This window comes from Aethalodelphis obliquidens, unplaced genomic scaffold (genome assembly GCF_003676395.1).
Source record: "Aethalodelphis obliquidens isolate GAN/ISIS:26980383/991018 unplaced genomic scaffold, ASM367639v1 scaffold19, whole genome shotgun sequence".
NCBI lineage: Eukaryota > Metazoa > Chordata > Mammalia > Artiodactyla > Delphinidae > Aethalodelphis > Aethalodelphis obliquidens.
The window spans coordinates 3,346,016-3,361,475 of record NW_020837963.1 but is presented as its reverse complement, the minus strand read 5'-3'; the positions used below and the strand labels follow the sequence as shown (position 1 = coordinate 3,361,475).

The window sequence follows — 15,460 nt, the reverse complement described above, 5'->3', positions numbered from 1 at the left end:
CTACTCTGTTTCTATAAGACTGACTATTTTAGATACCTCGTACGAGTAGAATCATGCAGTATTTGTCCTTCGGTGACTAGCTTATTTCACTTAGGATAATGTCCTCCAGATTCATCCAAGTTGTCACATATGGAAAGATTTCCATTTTTTAAGGCTGCATAATATTTCATTGTATGTATATAATACATTTTCTTTATCCATTCATTCATCAGTGAACATGCAGGTTGTTTCCATATCCTGGTTATTGTGAATAATGCTGCAGTGCACATGGGGGTGCAAGTATTTCTTCAAGATTCTGATTTCAATTACAGAAGTGGGATTGCTGGACCACATGATAGTTCTATGTTTAATTTTTTGAGGAATCTCCACGCTGTGTTCCATTGCAGCCACACCATTTTACATTCCCACCAACAGTGTATGAGGGTTCCCTTTTCTCTATATCCTCGCCAATACTTGTCATCTTTTGTTTTTTTGATAATAGCCATTCTAACAGGTATGATGTAGTATCTCATTGTGGTTTTGATTTGCATTTCCCTGATGATTAGTGGTGTTGAGCACCTTTTCATGTACCCGTTGACCATTTGTATGTTTTCTTTGTAGAAATGTCTTTTCAAGTCTTTTGCCCATTTTAAAATCAGGTTATTTGTTTTTTTGCTATTGCTGTTATTTGTTTTTTTGCTATTGCATTGTAGGAGCTCCTATGTATTTTGGATGTTAACCCCTTATCAGATATATGGTTTGCAAATATTTTCTCCTGTTTGGTAGGGTTGTCTTTTTACTCTGCTGATTATTTCCTTTGCTGTGCAGAAGGTTTTTAGTTTGATGGAGTCCACTTGTCCATTTTTGCTTTTATTGCTTGTGCTTTTGGTGTCGTATCCCTGTATATTTGCTTCCCATTTGTGAGGTCTGTGTGGGCAGCGAGTTTTTTTGTTCACCACAGTATCTCCAGTTCCTGCCATATCAAGGAATTCAATAAACAGTTATAGAATTTATTTGAACTCAGACTTATTGATTCATTCATTAATTATTGATATACTCAACAAATATTTACCACTCATCTGCTATGTGCCTTAGCACTGGAGTCACAGTCAGGCATGATCCCCTGCCCCAGGGTATTTACTATTTAGTGGGAAGTATCAGGCATAGGTAATGACAGGTTATGGGTTTTACAGAAGGGGAAAGTACAGGGGGCTGTGAGTCGGCATTGTCAAGACAGCTTAGTTTAACAGTAATAATAACTTACACCTGCAGGGCACTTTCCACGTGCCAGACGCCATTCTTAGTCATTTATTGCATCGTCTTAGTTAGTAGTCTTAACAAATCTGGGTGGGTGAGCAATAATCTCGTGTTATGACCATTTTCTAGGCGAGAAAACTGAGGCTCAGAGCAGTCACATAGCCTGCCTGAGGTCCCATAGTTAGGAAGTGCCTAAACTGGGTCTGAGGCCCAACTCCCCTTCTGGTTCCAAAATCTATGTACTTAGTCACTATCCTGTATGACTTTTCCTGCAATCATTCCTCCCAGCACCAGTCATATACTCTCTCTGTAGGTGAGGCTTGCCTAGTTTGGGAACAACTGTTTCCCCCTCCAGTTAAACACAGGGGGACACAGCTCTGCAGAATGAACCTGTTTTTTTACTTTACAGTTAAGTATTTGCCTTTTTTTGAAATCATGCACCTTTTTTGGAAGCTGATGAAAGCTTCAGATTTTCCCTAAGATGTGCACATGGGTGGACAGACAGGGGATTTTGCCTATAATTCAGAGGGTTCATAGGTTTCCTTAAGACCTTTGGTGGACCTCAAAGTAAGAACCACAATTAATGGTAGTTTTTTGATAACACTCAGCTCCTGGGGGCTTGTCACTTTCCCATTCATGACCAAACCAGAATGACCTTTAAAGGGCTCCCCTTGCATCAGTGTCCAAGACAAGCCAGCATCTGAACCGGGCCACAGCCAGGTAACCCTGGACAACAGTATAATGCCTAACTGTGGGATGGGGAATGTGGGAGGTCAGGAGACAAAAGTCATGGCTCTGCCTTTAAGGAAATTATGGTCTGTCCAGCATCTCCCAGCATTCCTGAGAACTCCAGTCAGAGGCACCGCTCAATGGGAAAAGGGTTCCATGATCCAATTCTTTTTGCTGGTTTCAGTCAAAGGAAGAATCCTACAAGATTTAGACATTCCCTTTCCAGGGAGTGCTTTGGGATGTCACAATGCTGAGATGTCTAAACCCAACTGGCATAAAGCCTTGCAGATGGTGGTTCAGACAAAAGGCTTCTCACCTCTCCTTCTCTGTCGCTGGAAATTGTGATCTGCCCTTGAGAAAAGAGAAAGAGAAGGGCATTGTGCCTTTGCAATGAGCCCTACTGTGTGCTGAGCACAGTGTGGGGTGATCTACAGACCTTAGGGAAGTGGTCTTACACCCTCTATAGACAGATGTTCCTGGGAGAACTGTGAAGGCCCTTGGGGGTGGGCATGTGAGGAAGGTGTTTTAAAATGTGCCGGGATTTGTTTTGATCACATATAGTAAGACACACAGACATGCAAAAGGCTATTGTGAAGGAAGACGTTCTTATGCTCACAGATTCCTAGAGACAGGAGGCATGGCACACCACGCAGGGACACATGGGGAAGCACCAGGGTTGGTCAGGAGGCAAAGGGATGAGGGGAAAGCAGAGGTGAGACCCTTTATTGTGGTTTTCGTGGAAAGGAATGGACAAGGCAGGATGAAAAGGTTCACGACTGGCTAGTTTGAGTAATTTCAGTGGGCTTTGGGGCATAAGGACTGCCCCTGGTTGTCTGATCCTTAGCTCTGGGCTGATGAGGGCAGGGACTAGTGGCTCTGTTCATAAAGGAGGTGATTGAAGGTGTGGGCTGTGGACTAGCTGAGGTGTGTATGGAAGGCATGCTTGCAGGAGAGTGGTTTGCTATCTCTAGGAATTCACAGGTCCCCAGATGTCAGAGAATCAAGAGTATAGCAAATTAGAAAATACAGTTAACACAAGGGACCAGCCCAGGATTTGGCATAAGGGGGAAGAGGAAGGGAGCATGTCTGGGGATGATGACATTGTTCAGCCTGGCCCTTTCATGCACTCTCTGTCCTCCACTCCCAAGGGTGAAGCAGTTGGAGCTGTTCGACAGGTGGAAGAGCCTCCAGATGTGCAAATGGGCGATGAACATCTCTGAAGCCAACCAGTTCAAGTATCTATGACTCGTCTGTGCTCCCCAGCCCTTCTGTTCATATGGTCCTCCCAGGCACCTCTTCAGAGCTCCCTCGTCCTGCAAGGCCAGCCCCCAGGGACATCTTCTCCAGAGCTGGCTCTGATTGGGCTTTGGAATCTGGGAGTGGGGAGGTTCTGACTCAGCACACAGGCTGAGGCTGGCATCTTGCTGAGTATTGTCCGCATGTCCCTGCCCTTAGTCCTAGCAGCAGCCCTGTGTGGTCAGTGCTGTTGTCTCCAGTACAGCCCCTGACTGTGAGGTGAGGTGCTTGAGGTCTCCAGGAGGCCCGTGCATTCAGGTACATTAAGCACCTTCCATGGCCTCACCCCGTTCCCCACCCTGCTCCTCGGGCAGCTGCTCTAACTTAGCAGTCCTCTCCTTTTCAGAGCGCTTGGGCTTCTACAGCCTAGACCAGCCACTTGAGCCCTGCTGTAGCTTATTCCCTAACTGCTCTCTAACCGAAACTGACAGGTTATAAGCTCCCAGGAGGCAAGAGCTGTATCTTAATGTTCCCCTGTCTTTGAGAGCCTAGCAGATGTCCAGACAGTCTCTGTGATTAGTGGTGAGCTATAGGGGCCTCTCCACTCTAAAATTCTAGGAGTTAATGGTATGTTTTTAGTGCAGGGTAGACCTTATTGAATGGAATTGACAGAATCCTGGGAATGTGTGTATAAATTGGATTTTAGCAACTCAGGCTGTAGTTTGAATGTGCTGAAGAGCCATCTGCATGAAGGAATCCTCCACGGGAAGCTGTGAAAAGCAAATAACACTAAGTATTTTGTATTTTCTGTATAAGTCATTTGTTCCAGTTTGTTGCAATTCTGGGCCAAGTTGAGAGGCAGTTTTAAGTGGCACGTTTTAGGAACGTGCTGCAGGTGCCAGCAGCCCCCAACCAGATGCCTCTAGGAGACTGCAGAAACCCAGCTAAGGCCCGGCAGTAGTTTGCAGAGACCCACGTACCATAGACTAGACTGTGGGCAACGGGTCCAAGGTCTGTGCTGTAAACGCAGCCCCAATTCCGCCCTTAGAGCGAAGCGATACTGAGGGTGGTGTGTGACGGGGAGGCCCAAGCACACTGAGGGCATGCTGAAATCGAACTCAGCGTGGACAGGGTCAGTGAGATGCCAGAGGATGTTGTCCAGAAGCCTCGCCAGTGGGATTCACATACCTAAGGAAATAATGTAGCAACGGGAAAATGATGTGGCAAGAGAAAAACCAGGATCCGCGGGGGAGCCTTTGGCAGGGATCAGCCAGCACGATCCGGGGAGAGGCTCTGGGGGAGCTGAGACCTTTCTGGCGGTGGGGGAAAGAGAAGTGACATCCAGTCTTGCTATGCTCTGAATGGGAAAAGCTTCAAGGCCAGTTGGTCGTCCCCCTTTGCTCTCATTACAAGCTCATTGAATGATGATGAGACTCTTAATTTAGGTGCAAGAACATGGTGCAGTGAAGTGGGGTGGGATGCGGGAGTGAGCTAGAACACAGGCATGAGCATTCCAGTGACAGGAAAGGAATACTGTAACAGAGGCCCTCCCCCGCCTGCTGCTTACAAATGGACACTCTGGCATTCTGGTTTATATATCAGTCGCTCGTGAGCTTGGTTAGTTTGTCAGTCTCCCTCCCTTGGGTACTCGCCAGTGGGCTGACAAAATGGCGTTTCTGGACCAGCCAGATGCTGGTTTGTAATGCTCACCTATGGCTCCTGCCTGGCCAGGCCTCTGGCCTTGCCCCTGGGAAGCCTCAGTCACATTTTAAAACCCAACCCTCCCCAGCAGAGACCGCTCTCTATGGCCAGCAACCAACTGAGCTCCCCAGTGAAGTCCCTGCAAGAGATAAAGTCACAAAAAACAATGGGTGCAGCCTTCCTGGCTTTGGCAATTTGGAGTCACAGGATTACAGAGGGTCAGAAGAGTCAGCCCTGCATTCTACAGTTGAGAAAACGGAGGCTCAGAGAGGGGAAGAGACCTGCCCGAAGCCCCACAGCTGGTGGGGGCAGAGCAGAAACTAGAAGCCCGGCCTCCTGACACCAGGTTGGCGGCTCAAGTTTCCATGCCACACCTTCGGTGTGGGTTTTCCAGAAAGCTCGTCCTCAACTTTAGTTAGTGGTCGTCATCCAGACTCCATGGGGATGGCGTTCCGTTCCTCCCAGGGCTGCCCAGAGGCTGGATGTAACTGTGCCCAGAGCCAGTGTTGGGGGCCGAAGGCCAGTGTACTGGCCCCCTGCTGCTGTTTGTGGAGAAAGTGGGTCCTCGTGGGCTCACAGCCCCCTGTGAGAGGGTGGCATTTTGCATCCTTTGTCAAATCCAGCCCCTCTGCAGCCAGGGTGGGGCTTTAGGTGCCCAGGATAGGGGAGCAGCGTGTGCCTAGGATCTGACCCCATCACCAAGCCTTGCAGGCACCCTGGGAGAATACATTGCCGGGCGGAACACCAGCTGCAGAGAAGAGGAAATCGGGATTCTCTGGCCTGGCTAGCTCCCAAGCCTGCCTCACAGCCCCACTCTCCCTTGAAGGCTGTCTTTTTAAGCCTGCTTGCATCATCTGAGCTCTAACCTTTCTGTAGCTCATGTTCGAGTGTTTTTGTCAGTGAAAACCACAGCGATTTTTTTTTAAATAATGAACTCCTTAAAACTTCTGGAAGCCAGGATCCACTTTCTGCAGGCAGTCATCCAGTATCAACCCACCACCCCAATTTCTGACCCTCCCCTGTTCCTAAGACAGTTTGTAAATCACTGAAATGGCACATTTCTGTTGACTGTGTATGTCTTGCTTTTTGACCCCATCAGACAGGGTTAGCCTTGTCTAGAGTCAGATATGGGGGCCAAAAACCAAGGAAGAGCTCTTATGCCTGTGTTTTCCTTTAGAGCTGGATGAAGAAGCATTTCTGAGAAGTAGTAGAAGGCTTAGCGGCTCTTGTGAAATCTCACGTGGGGAATGCTTCAGCCCGCAGTTGGCAGGACTTTGGTAGTTGACCCCCACGTGTCTGACACTGTGCAGGATCCAGAGAGGCAGGGTCCCTGCCACGCAGGGGCTTTCGTTCAAGCGGAGAGGGAGTTGACAGATGATGAAGCGAGGGATGCCCAGTCTGTGCTCTGGGCCTTTGGAGGCCAGTGCGGCCAGTGGGGACAGGGCAGCTGGGAGCTCACAGAGGGAGACCAGGCTGGACCCTGAAAAGCTTGGGCATTGGGAGGAGTATTGAAGCAGAGGTGCGGGGGCAGGGGCAGGGGTGGGTGGGAAAGTATGGCACTCCCTGGCCTCCTCAAGGGACCTCAGTTCCATGACCCCTCTGTCCTCTGAGAGGCTCCGCTCTGCCCTGTGTCACTGGTCTCTCTCTGTCTATCTCCTGCCCGGCAGGTCCACTCTGTCCAGGTGCTGCAATGCCCCCTCCTTCCTCTTCACCACCCAGAAGAACACGCCCCTGGGGACGAAACTCAAGTATGAGGTGGACACCAGCGGCATCTACCACATCAACCGGGAGATCTTCCACATGTTTCCCAAGGTGCTGCTTTGGGCAGGGCGGTCCGGGTGGGACAATGGAGCTGACCCAGTAGGGCCCTCTGTGGCCATGCCCGTGTGGCGTGGCATCACTCAGCTGTGCCCTGCACCCAGCTGTCCTGGTCCTGGCTTGCCATTCTCGTAGGCTCAGTAGACCGTCCTCCGGGGTTCCTGGGGGTTCTGTCGGAGCACAAAGAATGCCAACTGGCTGTTATTTGAATGACTGTTGGCAAGAAAGTGGTTGTGAAGTTTTGGTTATTGCCTTGCTTGCAGAGAACATCCCGAAGCTATCTGGGAGCAGGATTAAACATTTGTCCCCAACCCGAGGGAGGCACAAGAGCAAAAATGTACATGCAGGGACTTCCCCGGTGGCGCAGAGCTTAAGAATCCACCTGCCAATGCAGGGGACACAGGTTCGAGCCCTGGTCCGGGAAGATCCCACATGCCGTGGAGCAACTAAGCCCGTGCGCCACAGCTACTGAGCCTGTGCTCTAGAGCCCTGGAGCCACAACTACTGAGCCCGCTCGCCTAGAGCCTGTGCTCCACAACAAGAGAAGCCACTGCAATGAGAAGCCCGTGCACCACAACGAAGAGTAGCCCCTGCTCACTACAACTAAAGAAAGCCCGCGCGCAGCAACAAAGACCCAACACAGCCAAAAATAAATAATAAATTAATTAATAATTTTTAAAAAATGTACATGCAAAGGTTGTGTGCACAAGAGCGCAAACCATACAAAGTAAAGCGCTGAAAGGTTGATCTCGTATTGGCTGACCTTGGGCAGTCCTTTTTGTCTTTCAAGCCTCCACTCTCACTGTCTGTAACACTGGGGTTTGGACTAGGAATAGGTTTGGCTGCTTAGAACAGAAAATCCAAAATATCAGAGACTTAAACAAGAGAGATGTTTATTATTATTTTTTCCTTCACCTATGAGAAGCCTGGAGGGAGGCTGTTCATTCAGGGCCAGCACGAGGCTCCTTGGCCAGGGGGGCCACAGAATGAGTGGCCCACATGAGCAAAGTGCTCAGATCACAGAACCCAGGCGCAGGCAGGCGCTTCTGGCCTAGTCGTTGCACCAGACCCTTGGAGAAGGGACCCTGGAGCCTGTATGGTCAGCGGATGAGGATGGTTACCACCTGAAGAGGAAGGTTCCATGCAAGGTGTTTATAGGCACCCCCTGGAGAGTGCCAGCCCAGGGCAGGGTTTAGTGGGTCCAGTTTGTAGACCTGCTGGCGTTCTAGCAAACTAGGGGGTGGGGCGGGTTCAGTTCTTGCTGGATGAAATGTGCGGGGCTGGGCTGCCCTGCTCCGGGGAGTGCTAATGAAGTAAAGTCCAGGGGTTCCCTGCATTCTTTTTTATTTATTTAAATATCTTTATTGGAGTATAATTACTTCTTGCTCCGAGCACCAGAGTGCACTGGTATGACTGGGCCTGGCGGGGGAGGGGAGAAATGGGGAGGAGCTGGAGGTGGACGGGTGTCAAACATACCCTCCCACAGCAGCGCTGGAGGACGATGGGGTGTGAGTCGTCTTTACGAGGTGGGTCTTTCAAGGCCTGGAACGTGAGACTGGTGACAGCAGGTGAACTTGCAGGTAATGCCAGTGGGTGACATACAGCTCAGGTATAACATATGGATGCAAGGAGGGCCATGGGGATGGGCCACTGAGGCCCAGGGAAGTGGAACAGGGGTTGCCAAACGCGCAGGCCATATGGTCTCTGTCACAGCTACTCACCTTTATCGTTCTAGCATGAAGCAGCCACAGACACGAGTAAGCAACAGAGTGTGGCTGGATCCCAATAACGCTTTAGTTCCCATTAGACATTGAAATTTGAATTTTATATGCTTTACACATCACAAAGTATTCTTTTTTCCCACCCTTGAAAAAATATAAAATCTATTCTTAGCTTGCTGGCTGTACAGAAATAGGTGGAGGGTCAGATGTGGCCCACAGGCCGTAATTTACCACCCCCGAATTAGAGCATGTGATGTAGAAGTATTTCCCAAACTTCCCTAAGGTGAGTTTTTTGGGGGGGCGTTGAAAAATATGCAGCTTCTTGGGCTCCTACCCTGACCCTGAAGATTCTGATTCTGTGGTTCTGGGATGGAGCTAAGAATGTGTATTTTCAGAAAGTACCCAGGTAGTTTTTGATTTACAGAAGTGTGAGAAACACTGACATAGAACATAAAAAGCCCTTGATGATCTCTCCAAAAAGGACTTTGTTTTTATTCTTTCTCTGGTCAAAGTCAAACAGTGCAGTTCCCCCCACTGGCCACGAGACGCCCTTGTTTTCCCCGTCCCGGTTCCCGGAGCCTGGCCCTCCAGGGAAAATGTGCCATGAGGAAGGACAGTCTCCCACAGACAGGTGCAGCATCTCCTTTAGATTTAGCCTAATTGCTGATGATCCCATTGTACTGGGATTTTCCGTGACACTTGTCTGGCACTTGGTTCCAACGTAAGCCCCAGGTGCTGACCAGGGCCACTGTCACGCAGGGCTGGCCAGCTGGTGTGAGATAGGAGGAAAGCTGCCCGGCAGCCTCTGGGTGACAGAGATGGCGGGTAACTTCAGGGCCATCCCGTAATAACCACCTGGTCCCCTTGCAGAGACACCTCTGCGCCAAGCACTGCAGTGGGTAAGCTTTCCATCTACTCCAGTGGTTCTCGACGTGGGGGGCAGGGAGGTGGAGACATTTGGCAACGTCTGGAGATGCTCTTGCTTGTCATGACGGCGGGGGGGGGGGGGTGCTCCTGGCATCTAGTGGGAAGAGGCCAGAGATGCCACTACACACTACACAGCCAACCCTGCCACAAGGAATGAGCTGCTCCAAAGCATCAGTAGTGCCAAGTTGAGAAGCTCTGCTTTACATCATCTCAAATGTAGTCACAAGAAATACACGTTACTATTCTTATTTTACAAATTACAAAGTTTAATTTGTAATAAGCTTTACAAAATTTACAAAACCAAGTCACCGAGGGCTCAAAACACTTGTCCGTGGTTTCCTCACCTCATTGTGGAGCAAAACCAGGATTGAACTGGGTCCGTTGACTAGGGTGCCCAATCCTGGTTTGACCAAATATAAGTCCTGCATCCCAAGCAAAGTGCCCTAGTCCTGGGCCAGCTGGGATGGTTGGTCACCCTACCCTGGACTCCAGGTCTACACTCGTGCCCTGAGCCTGCCTGGTCCCACCTGCCTCAGGATGCCCACGAGGCCTAGAATGGGGACGTGGCCTAGAACCAGGTCTCCTAATCAGGCCAGTATTTGCTTTTTCCTGCCTACTTGCCTGTGGTCCCCTGGAAAGCATGCCCAGGGAGTCTCTGTGGGCAGCCAGCGCCCAGACCAAGGTAACACCACCAGCCGAGGTATGACCAGGTTGGAGCGCTGGGGGATGCTCCCTCCCAGTGCCCCCGTGGCTGTCATCATTACTAGAGTGAGTCCTGGGCTCTCTGTGCTCAACACTTTTTCTTGACAGAGATTCCAGTGTCCCTGCCTCTCACTGCTCCCCTGGCGTGGCCTTGCTGGCCCACCCCCGTCAGTTGTCTCTGCTGCTACCAAGTCCTGGCATCTGTCCCAGTCTATATGACCTTTCTATCCCAGGCCTGTGCCCTCCCCATGGAGCAGAGGGAGGGTCTGTATCTTACCCTGAGCTGAAAGGGGTGAGGGCTAGGTTTAGGGCCCTGGTGGCTCTGCCACATCTCTGCTGCTGTCATCTCCCAGAAGGTCTGCATTAACCATTAAAATATGTGGATTAGAAGTAAAAGAAGCTGGGATTCCATTGGGAAAACCAAAGGCAAGCAGGGTTAGCCATAACTTGTACTCTCATCTTTCTGGAAACCGGAGGCATCCCAGGGCTTATTGAAAAAGGCTGTGGAGATCTGGCTTCCAGTTCTAGCTCATTCCTAATTGCCCGTGGAACTGAGAACGAAGCTTTTGACCTCTCTTTTCATCTGCAAAGTGGAATAACCACTTTTCTCCCACATTTACTACAAGGCTGTCTTGTGAGGCTACGAGGAGTGGAGGTGGACGTGGGCGCAGAGGTGAGAGCACCAGATGAAGGCAGGGGGGGCATCGCCTCTGACAGCTGTGCCCCTGTCTCCCCAGGACATGCCCTACTACCGGTCCCAATTTAAGAAATGTGCCGTGGTGGGCAATGGGGGCATCCTAAAGAACAGCCGCTGCGGGAGGGAGATCAACAGCGCCGACTTTGTCTTCCGGTAAGAATTGCCCCGGGTCTGCACCTGCCACTTCTACCCCCATGGCCCTCCCGCTCCGTGCCTGCCCCCTTTCTGGTTCCCCAGCCTGCTAGTGCTGCCATTTACGTGATTACTCCCCACCCTCCACCCCTGCAGACCTCATGCTCTGGGTTGTCCCTTCCCCCTTTAGCTCTGTCCCTTGCAAGGGTTGAATCTCTCAGGTCCTCAGTCTCCACATCTGCAGAATGGGAGCAAATAACATAATAGATGTGAAGACACTGAGGACTCCCAGGGGTCATGCAGATCTGTTGGTGAGGTCGCCTGGACAGCCACCTCTCTGGCTGGGTTCCACTCTTCTGGAAGCACCGCTTGGAACCAGGGTAGTCTTGTGGCTGACACCAATATGAGCTTCACCCTGGCCTTACCTAAGCTAGACACTTGTCCTTGTATTTCTTCTTCCTTATGTAGAAGCCCTTCTTATCTCTTTGGGGACCCTCACTTACCTCTTTAGCCTGGGTGAAGAAGATAGGTTGAAAATGAGAGTTTAAAGCAAAGAGACTTGGGTTGAGGCTGCAGTGGGATCTCATGGGTCGTGTATCTACAACCATTGGGTCACCCAGGGTTGGTGAGGGAAGGGGTTGAACTTGCCCTTCCATGCCCAGGCACGAAGATTCCACCCAGCTGGTTTCCTCTGTGTCCCTCTGCCCACATGATCACCAGCCCTTTCTTCACCACACCCCAGCTCCCCAGCTCTATCTAGAATGACATACCACATGCAGTCGGGCTGCCTCATCTCTTCTGCAGGTGCAACCTACCCCCCATCTCGGAGAAGTACACCATGGATGTAGGGGTGAAGACAGATGTGGTCACGGTGAACCCCAGCATCATCACAGAGAGGTCAGTGGCCCTCTTTCTAAACTTGTGCTGTCCAATATGATAGCCATTCATCATGTGTGGCCACGGGGCACTATCCAGTTGAGATGTGCCGTCTGTAAGTGCAACACACACACTTGATTTAAAAAGCTTAATATGAGAAAGAGGATGGGCCGTGCCTTATTACATTTTTATACTGATTACGTATTAAAATGATAGTATTCGGGGTATATCAGGTTAAATAAAATCTACTGTAAAAATTAATTTCACCTACTTCTTTCTACTTCTCTAAATGTGCTTCCTAGAACATTTAAAATTACATTTGTGGCCTGCATTATATTTCTTTTGGACAGCACTGGTCTAGACTCTCTTTCCCTAGAGATGGGCCAGAGAGCTTTCCAGTGTGTGATGGGGGCAGGCAGCTCCCTACACAGTGTGTCCGCCGGCAGTGGGGAGAAGCCTCATGCAAAGACCTCAACCCCCGCTCCTGACTCCCCTCCTGGGGTCTGTCTGGGAGGCCTGGGGGAGGGGCTGATGGGGTTAAAACTCCAACTGGGGCATAGTCACACCTCCAGGTCAGATGAAGGGTAAGAGGAGGGGGAGTTGTTAAACCCGGTCAGATGCCCGGGCACATTTACAAGGAGTCAGCTGAGTGAGGGAGCATTCAGAGAGGTGCGCAGCGAGCCAGCTGGGAGGGCTGTTCAGTGTAAAGAGAAAGGCGAGCGAGGGGAGGAAGGGCTCAGAGGACAGGCAGCTGGTTTGGTGTTCCTCACTGGGGGAAGGCAGTGACAGGTGAGTCCTTGGGGAAGGCAGGACAGGTGAGTCCTGAGGGCTCTAGGGAAAGCCTCCACTCCCTCGCCCCTTCCCCTCTGAGCCCGCCCCGGGCACCCTCAGCCGTATGGGTTAAGTATTACCCTTCCCCTGCAACCACACACTAGATATTTGTCCCTTTGGGTCCAGATTGCCCTCTCCGGCACTCACTTACAAAAATATAACCGTCCCGGAGGAAGGTGGACATTCATCTGCTAAGTGACTGAGACGAAAGAAGGCGGGGTGGTGGCCTTGAGGGGCTCCTACGTCCTTTGAAAAGACCCCAGGGTGCAGGGGTGGGGCAAACGGAGGGTTCCCGGGGCCCCGTCTCACCCTGCGCCCCCGCCAGGTTCCACAAGCTGGAGAAGTGGCGGCGGCCCTTCTACCGGGTGCTGCAGGTGTACGAGAACGCGTCCGTGCTGCTGCCTGCATTCTACAACACGCGCAACACCGACGTGTCCATCCGCGTCAAGTACGTGCTGGATGACTTCGAGTCGCCGCAGGCCGTGTACTACTTCCACCCGCAGTACCTGGTCAACGTGTCGCGCTACTGGCTTAGCCTCGGGGTGCGCGCCAAGCGCATCAGCACCGGCCTCATCCTGGTCACGGCGGCTCTGGAACTGTGCGAGGAGGTGCACCTGTTCGGCTTCTGGGCCTTCCCCATGAACCCCTCGGGCCTCTACATCACCCACCACTACTATGACAACGTCAAGCCCCGCCCGGGCTTCCACGCCATGCCCTCCGAGATCTTCAACTTCCTGCACCTGCACAGCCGCGGCATCCTGCGCGTGCACACGGGCACCTGCAACTGCTGCTGAGGGCGGCGCAGGCTGCCCGCCAGCCCGGCACACGGAACCTCGCTCCTCCTCGCCCGCCCGCCCACCCGCAGGGCAGGGCGAAGGCCTGGCGCTGAGGCTGGCACGCCCTCGGACGCTCGGCTTCGGGCTTGGGTCCTGTGGGCTGGGAGGCTGGGCTGGGGGCCAGGCGGAGTCAGCTCCATGCCGAGCGCCCCCCACCTGCGCATGGGTAGCGCGCTGCTGGGCCACAGCTCAAGGTCGTGGCCCTGGGGATTGCAAGTGAATCAAGCACATTTCCACTCAGTTTTAGCGACCAAGAGAGCACAAACTGTATGGGCTCTTTGCAGCTAGAGGAAGGCCCCAGCGGGAACGGAAAAGAGGGAGACAGGACGTATGAGCATGGTTAAGATTTAACTCAGGATTTTGGGTTCCTGAGCCTTATACCCAGGCCTCAGCCCTGAATTGTTGTAGAGAACCTCAGCGCTTAGAGGCCAACCCAGCGGCCAGACCTTCCTGTGGGGACAGTGGCTCAGAGAGGTCCAGGGATTACCAACCAAGGTTCCACCAACCGAGTCCATCAAGCGGCACTGTGAGATCTGATGCAAGGCCTGTGTGTTCCGATCTTCGCCGAGACACCGTCAGCCAAGGAGAGCCACACCCTTCAAACACATCCGCAGGCACACACATAAGTCTTGGCGCCTCCAAGTTCAATCCTGCGTTTGATCTTTTGATGAGAAGGAAATAAACCAGACCAGCCATTTGCACTAAGGTTTCCAAGCCAATGTTACCGACTCAATAAGTGCTTAGCAACTTGCTTCCTCTTCTGTCTCCCTATCTTCAGATCTGTTTTAACCAGGAGTTATTTATAAGATCCATCCCTCTGTGTGTTCCTGAATACTGCACAATCCTGCTGTATAATGTTCCTGAATTGGAACCGTAAGGCTCCAGACTGGAAAACGCTGACATGTGACTGGTGAGCTTAGCGATGGAAGTGAGCCATGGTCTCTGACACCAGCATCACTGAGGTTCTACTGTAAAGGCGGGACTTCCCACAGCACTCAGCCTGGTGGCCTTCACACGCACGGACCCACAGGGCCTCTGCTTTGGGAAGTCAGCTGGACCTAGCCTAAAAGGGGTTCACATGTCATTTCACATCCCTTTGCTTCCCCCGTGGTGTTTTGCCTTAGAATTTTGCGTGGTATGAATTGCCTTAGAATTTAGCTTTGTGGAATCGTAGAGTATTAGTCCTGAAAGACCTTCAGCTCCCTCCCTCCTCCCTCCTTCCCTCCCCCCTCCCTTCTTTGCTCTCACCCTTCTTCCCTTCCTCCTTTCTCCCCTCCTTCCCATAAATATTTCCTGAAGCCTATTCTGCTTTGGTTTGGGGCTGGGCTTGGGAAGACAAGGTGACACGTAAAGGCAGTATCTCTGTCTTCTAGGAGTGGAGGGCAGACCATAGGCAAATTCTGGCCCCGCCCACTGGGTGTTCAGAGGGGGAGGGACTGTGAGAGCACAGCAGGGAACGGGACCTTTCATCTCATCACCTCATTTTACAGGCAGAGCAATAGGCCCAGCTGGTGAGAGACAGGTGGGCACAGGCCTTGTCCCGGGCCCCCAGGCTCCCCATCCAGGGCAGAACCCCTTCCTCTTGCCTGGATTTCATGTTGGTGGGCCAATATAGAGCAAGTACTCCATGCACGACACTGCTCTAGATGCTGGCCTTGCTTCTGAGCTCTGTTCCTCACTGGGAGAACCTGGGGCTGCTCTGAACCCGTCTGCTTGTCTGCAGAGCAAGGAAGTAGACAATGAGGTAAATTAGGCCCAAGCACTTGGCGAACCAGGAAACACTACTAAGGACGGTGGGTGGTTATGCTTCCCTGTGCTCTGCCTGTTTCTCCCAAGGAAGGAATGGCTGGAAAGGTTCCAGTTAACTGAGGTTTCCAGCCACTTGTTTGTGGTTAATTGAGCCCCTTTCTTGAAACTACAGAATGTCAGAACTGGAAGGCTCTTAAAGACCATTTTGTCCCACATAAGGAAACAGGCCCAGAACAGGGAGGTGGCCTGGGTCAAGTCGTGCCAGGGGC

The 15,460-nt window shown here is 51.7% G+C and overlaps 1 protein-coding gene across 3 annotated transcripts in view; it reads left to right on the top strand.

Moving 5' to 3' along the window:
- The window catches only part of ST8SIA5 (ST8 alpha-N-acetyl-neuraminide alpha-2,8-sialyltransferase 5), a 62,409-nt gene extending 48,858 nt beyond the window's left edge, over positions 1-13,551 (top strand). For 2 of the 3 annotated variants that reach the window (XM_027118854.1, XM_027118853.1), the window contains 5 exons: positions 3,114-3,200; positions 6,570-6,714; positions 10,808-10,920; positions 11,704-11,796; positions 12,932-13,446. In XM_027118854.1, the coding sequence (XP_026974655.1) occupies positions 3,114-3,200; positions 6,570-6,714; positions 10,808-10,920; positions 11,704-11,796; positions 12,932-13,400 (907 nt within the window). In that variant the 3' untranslated portion in view covers positions 13,401-13,446. Of the gene's footprint in view, positions 1-3,113; positions 3,201-6,569; positions 6,715-10,807; positions 10,921-11,703; positions 11,797-12,931 lie in introns of all 3 variants that reach the window. The other variant, XM_027118855.1, reaches the window with a different exon arrangement.
- The last annotated feature ends 1,909 nt before the right edge of the window (positions 13,552-15,460 follow it).